The following is a 12,954-nucleotide window of genomic DNA, read 5'->3' on the forward strand; positions in this document are numbered from 1 at the left end:
GCCCTTTGTTAGGTTTCCCACCCAGCATTTCCCCTTTGTGGCTGCTAGCCCCTTGGAGGCTCACATTAGCAACAATTTGAGAGCCACTGTGCGAATATTGTTTTGAAAACCATTGGGAGAATTTCCTTATTGCCTTCAATGACGCAATGACGGTGTAAACAATTTGTTCATCCCACTGCTGTAAATCAAAACATTCCATCCTCCCTCCAAAAACAAAGGCAATTAAATTGCCTGTAATCGAATTTTTGATTCTACACAGAGAAAAATAAGGTAGGGAGAATATTTAAAGAAATATTCTGAAACGATTTTAGCGGGCAAAGATGTCATAAAATGATCTTCCTCTTTGGAAAGCTGGAAAAGTATGTATTTTTATACCCTTGCAGGGTATTATAATTTCAGTCAGAAGTTTGCAACGCAGTGAAGGAGACGTTTCCGACCCTATAAAGTATATATATTCTTGATCAGCATCAACAGGGGAATCTTTCTAGACATGTCAGGAAGAAATCGATTTTTTGGCCATTTTTGCAAAATTTTATAAGGGGTTACATCATTAAAATTTTTGATTTTGATAAAAAATTTAATTTTCAAAATTTTTAAATGAAGTATGCAGATTTAATAACTGTAGAAAATCTTGCACAGAACAGTTTTCCGATTTAAAATTAATGCTCTTTTGGCCGAGTTATGATATTTTTAAATTTAAAAAAAAATCAAGAAGTTTTTTAATATAAAAAATCCGATTTTATAATACAAAATAATATTTTTCTAAGTGAAGGAATCATTTTCGACCCCATAAACCATATATATTCTTGATCAGCATCAACAGGTGAATCTTTCTAGACATGTCCGGAGGAAATCGATTTTTTTGCCATTTTTGCGAAATTTGATAAGGGGTTACATCATTAAAATTAGCAAAAATGGCCAAAAATTTTGATTTCTTAAAATTTTAAATTTGGTATGCAGTTTTTTTAAATTAATAAAAACTAACACAAAACGGCTTTCCGAATCGAAATTAATGCATGTTTGGCTTAGTTATGATATATTTTAATTGTTACCTGCAAGGGTATACAAACTTTGGCTGGCCAAAGTTAGCTTTCTTTCTTGTTTTATCTGACAGACTCCTAAAATAACAAATAATTAAAAATTATATAATGTATTAATAAATACTTTAATAAATATATACATATTTCCTTTGATGCATTCCCTTTTCTTATTTCCAAATATTCAGAAAACCCAGTGTCATCTCATTGCCCAGTCTGGCTGTCTGGGATGTGGCGCATTTGATTTGGATACGATTAAACGAACTTTGCTCTCGGCGAATAAAACAAACTCGATTGGGAAGGGAAAGGGATCACGGTGCAGATTACGTTGCCCATTGCACGCCGTGTTTACATTTGCATTTTGCAGCGAAGGAAATTGTAAATTGAAATTACGCGACATGGACAGAAAGTGGGATATCAATTGGGTCGACCAGCAAATCTGTCATTGACCTAAAACACCGAGGGCTTTAACTTGTGATTTGGAATTAAATTTTATAGATTCTGTATGGGATATTATTTCAGAAAGGTTTATGAAATCATGGCATAAGCTTATATGCTTGGTAAGCGTGCCATATTACTATAATTACACTAAAACCATATTTCTTCGATGATTGAAACTACATAATAAAATGAAGATGTATCTAAAAGTAATGCTTGTCAAACTAAAAAGTCTCAAGCCCACTTTACAGTGCTTTTCCAACTGTAACTTACGCCTGAATGTATGCAAAGGTATTCTCACCCATTCCGCTCAAAATAAAAGCCAAGTGCCATATTTTTTGCTCTTTAGGTTTTTTTTTTATTGAATTGGTGTTGTTTCACACCCTTAGTTTATGTTGTTATTATTATCTTTTTTGTTGTTTTTTATTTCTTGTATAATGGTTGAACAGCTGGTTGTTGTTGCTGTCAAAGGTTGTGACTTTTATTATATTTATTTACTGAATAAAATAGTTCTTAATTATTTTGCCTGTTACTGTTAAATATATTTTTTGTGTGTTTTATTTTCACATTGCACTTCAAACTGGTTTTTTGTAATTAACAACGATATGCAGAAATTGCAACTTGAATAACATATATAAATAAAAACATGCTTTGATAAATATATGTGTGTTAGTCATTCATACAATATTTAAGTTCATAAATATGTATTGTGACAGCACTGCTCTGCTACTGTCTACCGAGCCTTGATGGGGGTCTCAGCAAAAAGAGTCGTGAAACTCGAGTAACAAGTACTGAGCCCCAGCTACTGGATGTCCTTTTCCAGTCCTAAAAGTTCGTTTTCGTGTTTAGTAACAACATTTTGTTCGTCAACAATGTGTGTCAGTAAGTAAATATGTTTGTTTGTTGTATATAAGTATAAGAGTTGTTTGGGGGTTCTTTTGGGATCTATTGTATGTGTTTGTTTATTTTGCGTCATATTCTTTCACTTATACTTATCAATCATAAATATAAATTGTAATAATAATATTAATGATAAAACATCGATTTTCATCATAGATAACTTTTTGTGTAAACATTAAAAATTGTAAGAAAACTTTGAGTGATTTCAATGGTGCAAGCCATTTTACATTTCGGTGTTGTTGATAGCGACGGCTGTTCTTTTCACTATGAAATGTGAGGGATTAACTTAACGATTTACGACATATTTTTGCTTGTTCACATTGAAATCTTACATAATCATAGTAATAATAATAAAATAGAAATTGCATAACTTCAACAAGTATAGTTTCTTGTGCTTAAAACTAAAGATAAAATTGCTTCTCATCGAACGTAATCCTTTATATAATCATGTAGCGTTTGTTTATTATTGTTGTTATTTTTTTGTTTGCGTATATTCGTTTTGCAAATATATACTAGAAGAGAATAACATGTTTTCTTCAATTATAATCCTTCATTTTTTTTTGGGGTTTTTTTTCTATGCTTGCTTGCTTAGCTCACGAAACTAAGATAAATATAAACAAAACTGCCAAAATCAAACATTTCAAGCAATCGGCTTCGTAGATAGTTATATGTAGTTGTGTGTAGACAGTGCCGCTTCCGCCCCAAATTAGTAGGCGTGGTTGGCCACGAACAGGGATCCGGATCCAGCGCCGGCGGAGCCAGCAACGTACTTGCCCACAGAGGCATCACCGTTGGCCTAAACAAATAAACGAGAGGAAAGTGAAAGGTAGAAATGTGATTAATTTCATTTGGGAAAAATCCAGGAAAATACTCCTCTTAATTACAAAACACTTGTTCTTAATTATTACTTAGTTATTGCCTGGCAAGCCGCAGCAGAAAAGTTTTCGGCCAGCATCAAAGTTTTTGCTCTGATTTTTGCTCTACGGACACAAAACTTTTCCCAGTTTCCCAGCCACCTGCGGCAATTTCATGGAAACTTTACACACGAATACATCGTACGGATAGCGAAAAAAAAAACTTTTGGAAAATTTAATTTTGCAGTTTCTCTGAGGGGAAAATGTTGATTCGATTATATGAAATTTCACTGGTAGCTCGGAGAAGTCATTTTTCTACTTTTTTTTTCTGGGAAATTCCAGCTAAACTGTCAGTTACATTAACCTAATGACTTCCAGCTTTTATGATTAAACTTTTAAATGTTGTCTGACTTTGTCAAAATAACTTGCTTAAAATAAATGAAAATAACTTTCTTATAAATTAAAATGTGAACATTAAATTAGGTGTATTAAATTAATAATTTCTCACTTAATTCTAAGATTTTGAAATTATCTACTCTTTCTCTATAATTTCAATAGTAATAAAACGTTTTTAAATAATTTTAAATCATAAATCATTTAAAAATAAAAATCAATTTAGCAAATATGGTAAAAAGGTAACATATAATTTATTAAGTTTGTTGGTTTATCATTTTCAATTGCCAAAAGTGTGCGATTTTCAGCTAAAAACTAGTCAGTTAAGCGGTAAAAAAGTAAAGGATAGGCTTTAAGGAATATTTTTGCGGTTCCTTGGCTGGCGGAATGTGTCTGTGCCGCCAGTCTCTCAGTTCAGCTGGATCGTCGTCAGGATCTGTTATAGCATCGGTTCGATTCTGACTCGGGATTAGTGCGTGGGGCATAGTGCTTATGCCCATATGATACACTAATGCAGTTTTCATTAATTAGCTACTTCATTAGAACCTTGAAAGAGACCACTATATGTGTAATTTTGTGTAACTTGGCTTGAATTTTGCTTGGATTATTTTGCTAATACGACTACGGTCACATCGTCCGTAAAAGGTAAACAAAAAAACTGCCGCCATTCGCGGCGTATAACTATGAATTTCTGAATTCCTCGTCGAAGTATTCTTGCATAAATAAATGCAGAATCCTTTAAATTTATGTTTTTAACCTATGATGCTTAAAATTTTTTTAATTATTACCAAAGAAAAATTTTAAATTAAATTTACAGCGCAAGAACCTTGCCACCGCAAAACATATTATTTTTCCTAATTTTCTAATATTTTTTCAGTTAAAAAAACCAGCGAAATTATATAAAAATAAATATCTCATTGTGAGACCATACTGTCAATGAGCTGGCTAATACATTTTTCAATTACAATTTTCTTCATTAAACCCGTATTTTGTTATCGAGTATCTAGTATATAATATGTAGATCTATCGATTATCGCTCTAATGAAGTAGCTAATGCATTATTCTAATGCATTAGAGCGCCATATAGTCATCTTGCTCGCACTTGTGCAAAACGCTATAGCGCGGTCAAATCTTTAATGAAGTCTCTAATGCCCATATGATACAGTAATGCAGTTTTCATTAATTAGCTACTTCATTAGAACCTTGAAAGAGTCAACTATATGTGTAATTTTGTGTAATTTTGCTTGAATTTTGCTTGGATTATTTTGGTAATACGACTACGGTCACACCGACCGTAAGAGGTAAACAAAAAAAACGGCGGCCTTTCGCGGCGTATTATTATGAATTTCTGAATTCCTTGTCGAAGTATTATTGCATAAATAAATGCAGAATCCTTTAAATTTATGTTTTTAACCTATAATGCTTAAAATTTTTTTAATTATTACAAAAAAAATAATTTTAATTAATTTTACAGCGCAAGAACCTTGCTACCGCAAAACATATTATTTTTGCTAATTTTCTAATATATTTTCAGTTCAAAAAACAAGCGAAATGATATAAAAATAAAATTCTCATTGTGAGACCATACTGTCAATGAACTGGCTAATACATTTTTCAATTACAATTTTCTTCATTAAACCCGTATTTTGTTATCGAGTATCTAGTATATAATATGTAGATCTATCGATTACCGCGGCAATGAAGTAGCTAATGCATTATTCTAATGCATTAGAGCGCCATAGAGTCGTCTTGCTCGCACTTGTGTAAAACGCTATAGCGCTGTCAAATCTTTAATGAAGTCTCTAATTAATGCGGCAGTGTCATCCCACTATAATTAATGCGGCAATGTCATGCCAGTATTAGTATTTGTGCTGGGCGACAAAGAGGCTGGCATTTGCGGCGTACGATGGAATCGAGCCGGCCACATATTGACCCTGGCAGGCCAGGGCATTAGCCTGTGGGAGCGGGAAGGATGGGGATTTTGGTTGGGATTAATTAGGTTTAGTGTTTTTTTTTGTTTTTCCAATTACAAAAAAGCGAAGCATTATGTAATGAAGGCATGTTATGAGTGATTTCAGCTTGGCAAAGGCAGCTACTTGTTAATTAATGTTAATTAGTTACCACATCAAAGTTAATTCTTTGCCAGAGAGAAGAGAATATGGCAGGATTTTTCAGTAGGTATGATCATCGATATGCAAGGTATCTTTTCCGGCAGCACTTTCAACAGAACCAGCTTCGTAAAGCCCACAAGTAGCCAAACCATTAGCCTAGGGCATGAGGATATATGAGTTGGGGTTTTAAAATTATGAAAGTGTGGATAGTGTGGGAAATTTTTAGTAAATAAAATTTTAAAATATGACGTTGAATGGTGATGAACAAAGTAACCAATTAATAAATTAGGTTTAGTCAATGATAAATTAATAAAATGAATATAATGGTTAAAAGAAAACTATTTTTAATTGTTTAGTTCTGAAACTAATATTCTTAAATGAAGCTCGAGATAAGGAACACATATATTAAAGTTCAAGAGCAAAATATTTCGAATAGATTAAGCATCGATAATGGTATTGATAAGTGCTATTGAGTGGGGGAATATGGGAATGGTTAGATATTGGGATTATATTTTGGGAGTGGGAACGTGGATCAGCGGTTTATAAAGGCGTAATAATTCCTTAGACCGATTAAACCATTAAAAAAAAATTCGTTCAAAGCAATAACCCAGCATTTCCGGCACTCCATGTGCCGACACCACTTAGTCTACACCCGATCCTATATACATAAACTTAAGTATTTAACCGAAGACTTACCTTAGCGCGCTTAAGCAGCTCGTTCTGGCCGGCAGCAATGTTCTCCTTCTTGCCACCCCAGGCACGCAGGACGGAAGCCTGCAGGGCACGGCCGTAGGAGAAGGTAAGGGCCCATGGGCGGCCCAGGGGAACGTTGTTGATGGCGCTCAGGTTGACGGTGGCCTCCTCCTCGGACTGTCCACCAGACAGGAAGGTCACGCCTGTAAGCAGAATTAGATTAGATTGGTTCTATGGAAGATGCGCCGGAAAAGGTGTATCAGAAATCTAAATCTGTGACATCCTTAACTCTAATCTAATCCCGATCAGGACTCACCAGTAACAGCGGCGGGCACGGTGCGGCGCAGAGCCTGCACGGTGGCCAGGGCGATCTCCTCGGGGGTGTTCTTCTTGGCCGACTGTCCAGCGGTGACCATGTTGGGCTTCAGCAGAGTACCCTCCAGGTAGACGTGGTGGTCGCTCAGGGCCTTGTAGACGGCGGCCAGGACGGTCTCGGTGACCTTCTGGGCGCGGTCCAGATCGTGATCGCCATCGGGCAGAACCTCGGGCTCCACAATGGGGACGATGCGCTGCGACTGGCAGATGGAGGCGTAGCGGGCCAGGACATTGGCGTTCTCCAGGATGGACTGGTAAGAGGGGGTGTTCTTGCCGATCTTCAGCACACAACGCCACTTGGCGAAGTCGCAACCGTCCTTCTTGTACTGGGCGCAGCGGGCGGCCAGATCATCCAGACCCTGGGTGGTGACCTCATCCTCGGAGCCGAACAGTGGCACAACACCCTTATCGACCTTGATGCCGGGGATGATGCCCTTCTTCTTCAGGATGTCGACGAAGGGAGTACCGTCATCGGCCTTCTGGTAGAGGGTCTCGTGGAACAGGATCACACCGGAGATGTTCTCGGCCAGTTTGGGGTCGGTGCTGAACAGCAGCTGACGGTAGGCGCGGCGGTTGTCATCGGTGTTCTCCACGCCGATGTCCTGCAGGCGCTTGCCCATGGTGGACACGGACTCGTCGGCGGCGAGGATTCCCTTGCCGGGAGCCACGATCTTCTGGGCGATGGTCCTCAGCTCATCCTGCAGCTCCTTGCTGGGGTAGTTGAAGTAGGTGGTCATTTTTGAGATTCGAGTGTAGTTCTGCAGCACGCCGATCCATTTTCCCAGAGTATTTCGTTCGATTCCCAGCAAGAGATGGTGTTGGAAAGCAGGTAGTCCATTTGTGGTGAAAGAATAAGAATGGGAGAGGTGGCTAGTTAGTATTTTGGCTATGGAACACGAAACCGTATTGCGAAAAAGTGCGCCATGGTTTAAACGGAGAATTTTGAAGCTGTCGAATGTTACGCCTAAAAAAGCAGTATAAATTTATGTATATATTCTGTTAAATATCTAAAAAGACTGACAAATCGACCAAAGCTATTTTCGGTTCGAAGAAATTCTAATAAGATAACGATTTTGATTGATGGTATAAAAAGAAATATGGGAAAACCTTTATCTTATATATCAAGTTCTAAATAAATTTAACTTATAACTTTTATTATAAGTTTATGATTTCATCATCTTTTCAGAGTCATATCAATGTCACTCAAGACTTCTTAAATTTGGTAAATTATTTTTCCATTGAAAAATATATACATAATCTTTGTTTGGTAGTGTTCTTCACAGCTGATTTCAGTAATTGAAAAAATTCAAATGCGCATGCACTGAAAACGTGCCTTTTATTTCGCTCTCTCTCTATCTATCTATAAATCTGCCTCTCTTTCTCACTCTCACTGCCTTTTCCTCTCATTTTTAGAGTACATACAAATTATAGTACACTTTTTATCAAGTTTTCCCCTCAATTAACAGAGAAAAATAAAATGTTCCATACGGCGGAATTGTAAATGGAATTTCTTCAAATATCACTTAGTTATGTTCTTTTTCGGGCACTCTTAATTTTTATTTTTTAATTTATTTAATCTCCTTGCAATAAAAATAAAAAAAAAAAACTGATTTATCAATTAACTTCTGGAGCACTTGGGAAAGGCCAACCAACCTCGACGATGAATGTTCAGTAACTGAGCAAAGTCACGGAAAAGGCTGGCGAATAATGATTTCCTCTGATGTAATCAAAGTCATGGAGCCTTCCCTCTCGCTCTCCCACTGCCTGCTCTCTCTTTCACTCGCCCGCACAAAAAGCGTGACGTAGAAACTTTCACTTTCAGTGCTGCTCTGCCTCCGCCCGGCAGAGAAGCCGGCGCAGGGCGCATGAATTTTAGCTTGACATTGAACAAGGTCAGGCAACAATGTGCCTTCGCTTGGCAACAATGTTGCAAGCGAAATGTGTTGCTTACGAAATGCGGATAGGAATTGTCGAAACAACAAACACACACCGCCGGTCGTGTGGCGCGTGTGAGGAGCGAATAAGATAGCCAGATACTGTGCGAGAGAGATCGAAGACCTATCCAGCAATATGTAGATACAGATACGAAATAATATTCGCAGCTAAAAATTCAGACTTGACTTGTTTGACATTGACAGTGAGCCAGCCAAGGACTGGAAAATAATAAATGTCAGTCTATAGATTAGACCACCTGAACTTATCGCATGAGAACGATTGCCCCATTTCTATTTTATGGTGATATAAATGGGGGGGAGGAATTTAAATATAGCTTTCCTAGTTTAACTGAAGAAATATTTACAGAAATATATGTTATTATATTATATTAACACATTTTTTGAATTAATAAATCGATTAAAAGTAAAATTTTAATCAACTATTCAAGTTCCTATATTTATAAAAATATATTTTAGAAATTTTTGTCACACTTTTTCCCATAAAACACATCTTCTTTTCTATATAACACTAAATCACTTGACCAAGTCATACATATACACTCTTCTGTATCTTTGGGATGAGTTATCTATATCTAATTCTGAGTCACTTGCAGCGGGACACACACCTACACTTGCCGGCAATCAATCGAAGACTGAGGCGTTTCCAAAAAACAAGCGTAATATATACCACGAATACAAAAAAATAAAATAGAGAAAGAATGAGGAAAAGGGGGAAAGAACTAGAGAATAAAAAACCCGAAAAGCATAACAGGCAACGCATGACAACAAAAAACAATCAAAATATATTTACTTTGCTATCAAGGAGCATGTATAAAAATAAAACCGACACATGTCTCTCAGTCACAGTGTGTGTGTGCTCTTTTTTCTTGCTGTATAGAAAAAAACAAGCTGATAAAACGAGAACATAGAAACAATATATTTGGTAGAAGTTGCTCCGGAAAGATGAAAAAACAAGTTGGGCATGAGACGACCGCATTTTGTATCTGCTATCAGTGGAAATTTCGAATCAGAAAGCGGCACAAAAAAACGAGCCCCCGTGGGGTGTTGGTTCCAAAGGTTGCCTGGCTTAGCATTATCATAACAAGATTTTTTAGGTCCGGCCTCCTCGAAAAAATACAGACAGTGGGTCAAAAGAACATCTCCCGAGGGAGATAAGTCCCACGGCTACTGATGTAATAACTGCCAACTGACGTCAAGTGCTTTTTGATGGTAAACACGAGAGGTATTCGAATACTATAAAAACAGCTGCTGGAGGAGTGGAATTTGGAAGCGAGCACGTATGCCTCCATTTCTATCTGTATGCCCTTCTTGAGTGACCCCAATAACTTTGCTGACTAATCCTAAAACGATAGGTTCTATGTCGTTATTGCGCATTATTATTGGAATAAATATTGATAGGAACAATAAAATATTTGTATAATAAGGATACATAATGTTACCTTAGATTTCTAGGTCAAACATATATTAAGCCAAAAAGGAATGCTAAAAGTGTTTACTTCTTTAAGAATCTCGAAATTTCTTTGGGTTTTGGTACGATATCTTTCAATCAATATGTTAATTAATACTACTAAAACTTCTTTTTATTTCTCTGTAAAATAATTTTAAAATAAAATAAATTTTTCAGGCATCTGATAATTTTTAATAAAATATCTTAATTATCTTTAACTTTCAATCTGAGCTGGCAATTCCTGTTGACCTTCAAAAGAAGTCCTTGCCCCTCCAAAAACTTGTTTCTCTACACAACGCAAAACCACCCTTAAGACTAGTCTCCCTCTTATCACAATTCCCTCTTGTTCTCCGTGTGCAAGTATTGTTACTTCCACTACTTCTCTCATTCATTGACCAAAAGGTAATTGAAAAGAGCACCGAGTAAAGAGTAAAGTGCAATAACACGAGAAGACATCAACAAACCGAAAAAATCAGCGATTAATTCAGCTAATTGAAATCTAAACGAAAGTGTTAAAAGCAACTCGGCAAAGATACATTTATATAGGCGCATATATATGTAGATCTAACATTTGCGGCAACTATTTATAAAGAAAAACCGCAGCGGCAACTACAAATTGCAGTTGAAACTTTGCCAACAGCCGCCAAGTGAACTCAATCTGTGGTGAAGGCGGGACGGCAGGGAAGGCGTGGCGGCAAGAGAGCCGGTTGAGCCGGTAGGGAAAACTACTTTTGAGAGACTTTGATACCCGATAAGGTTTCCTTATCGCCTGCAGTTTTCCCCTCCTCGTAGTGCATAGGTCAATAACACTCGTTTAAAGTTCTAGAACCCATCATAAATACTGAGACACACTGAGAAAAGTTCGGGAGAAAAATAAGAGAATAGAAAGTCCCCACGCATACACACGCAACACTCTCACGCTTACAGATTGTCAGTGTTTTTTTCTGTAAATTTCCGTTACGAAACAACCCAGAAAATTGGGACCGATTACGCGAATTTTCTAAGGCACTTGATGGGTTTTTTCTTGTGGTTTAGTTGAATATCCCAGCGGGTTTTTCTATGGAGTTTCTCTTGCCTTTTCTTTGCTTGTTTTTATCACTTTATCACGCCCACTCACTCACCGAACTGGAAACTGAATCTGGGAGGTGATTAGCTGCTACTACTGGCTGCGACCGCTGCTGCTGCTGCACTGGAGGAGAGCGGTAAACGCTTTTATTTTCGGCCCGAGTTGCTGCCGCCTCTGCCGCTGCCTCTGCTCCCGTCGACGGCGGCTGCGGTTCCAAAGCGAAATAAGCGAGACACGGCGACGAGACCCCAAAAGGTTGTTTAGAGGTCGTCGCCGCCGGTGTTGGGCAACCGACTGAGCCAGGCGCTACGTGTTCCCAGACCCCAAAATGGAGAGCCAGAGAGCAAGCAAAGCCCTGTCCAAAGTTAAGCTTTTCTGAGAGCTTTTAGCTGATGATAATACCGAACTGACGGATTCAAAGATACGCTATAGCTTTGGGGACAACTTTGCACTGCTTTAGCTTTGCTTTTGACGGTTTTTTATTTAAAATGGGTTTGATTTCTGTATCTTATTATCCAGTTTTAAGGGGTCATTCTTCTATGGCTTATATAAATATTAATTATGTACTTAATATTAAACAAATTATAACAAATTTGCTTTAGAAATAGATATAACTAAAAATATATTCCTAAGTCTCTATACTCTTGCAGGTTACAATTATATCAGGGTCCGAGTTTAAATTTTCTATACAAAGCTGGAAAGCTGTTCTGTGTTGGTTTTTATTAGTTAAAAAAAAAGGCTTACATAATTTAAGTTCGATGAAAATGCAATATTTTTAATTTTAGAAATTGTAACAAATTATATATAAAACAACATTATTTTTAATATATTTTACCCCTCTTTTAAAGTATATTTTGTTACTCATAAATACTATTAACTTTACCCTAAATGAAATAATAAAATGTGTATATTTTTTTCTTACTAATTACTCGCGACCTGCTTTACTTGGAGCGGTCAATGAATTTTTTCGTGTCCATCAGCATCAGGTACCCCTCGAAAGCCGTCGACGGGGGAAAAAGAGAAGGAGGAGGAAACAGCAGCTAGAATAAGCGACTTTCACGCCATGCCTGACCTCCTGCAATGTTAAAGGACTCAACCCCCGAGCACCCATAACGTGCCAAACAGCTGTTTCACAGAGAGTGAATTTCCCAGTATTTTCACTAAGCTGATTTTGAGTAAAAGAGCAAAAGGCTCGGCTAAAAAGATTCTCTTTTCTAATTTATACATGTTTTGTGAATGAAAAACTTTACTAAGATTTATAGTTTAACTCTAAACTATAGCCAGGATCTTAGAAGCAAAGTCTTTATATCTTAATCCAAAGAATATGGTAATTAAATTGAATAAAAACGAATAACAAGTGCTCTTACCTAATGCAGCAACCTCGGCTGGCTGTGCTCTTCGCTGGCCTTGCTCTCTGGGCGCCTCGTGTCAGAGTCCTTCGTCCTTGCTCGGCCCTCGTGCCTGCCTCACTCGCTTCCCAGTTTCGCTTGGGGATCCTGGCTCAGTTTTCAGTTCGAATTCGTGCGTCGGCCGGTCGAGTTGTGTGCCAAACGCTCGGCACCTGTCGCCTCACACGTGTTGCGTTCCACTTGCGCTGCGCTGCGCGTCTCCTTCGCTTCTGGCACTTCGCACATCCACGCCCGCGTACACCGCGGCGTATACGTTACGTTATATATATTACGTAT

General features: G+C 37.6%; 1 protein-coding gene across 5 annotated transcripts; it reads right to left on the reverse strand.

Annotated features, from left to right (window-relative positions):
- Window positions 1-2,408: 2,408 nt before the first annotated feature.
- Window positions 2,409-11,552, reverse strand: Ald1 (fructose-bisphosphate aldolase). 5 transcript variants are annotated; one of them, XM_070286300.1, is made up of 6 exons: window positions 11,325-11,552; window positions 6,743-7,559; window positions 6,430-6,629; window positions 5,797-5,889; window positions 5,485-5,577; window positions 2,409-3,171 (listed from the first exon to the last, which is right to left on the reverse strand). In XM_070286300.1, exons 2-6 carry the CDS (start codon window positions 7,536-7,538, stop codon window positions 3,082-3,084), a joined length of 1,272 nt encoding a protein of 423 aa, XP_070142401.1. In that variant the 5' UTR covers window positions 7,539-7,559; window positions 11,325-11,552; the 3' UTR covers window positions 2,409-3,081. The 5 variants fall into 5 exon arrangements, 3 of the variants coding, with proteins under 3 accessions (XP_070142401.1, XP_070142399.1, XP_070142400.1); XR_011445083.1 differs by lacking the exon at window positions 5,485-5,577 and having other exon boundaries at window positions 5,744-5,889; window positions 11,325-11,548; XR_011445082.1 differs by lacking the exon at window positions 2,409-3,171 and having other exon boundaries at window positions 5,429-5,577; window positions 5,744-5,889; window positions 11,325-11,548.
- Window positions 11,553-12,954: the final 1,402 nt, after the last annotated feature.

This window comes from Drosophila kikkawai, chromosome 3R (genome assembly GCF_030179895.1).
Source record: "Drosophila kikkawai strain 14028-0561.14 chromosome 3R, DkikHiC1v2, whole genome shotgun sequence".
Taxonomy (NCBI): Eukaryota; Metazoa; Arthropoda; class Insecta; order Diptera; family Drosophilidae; genus Drosophila; species Drosophila kikkawai.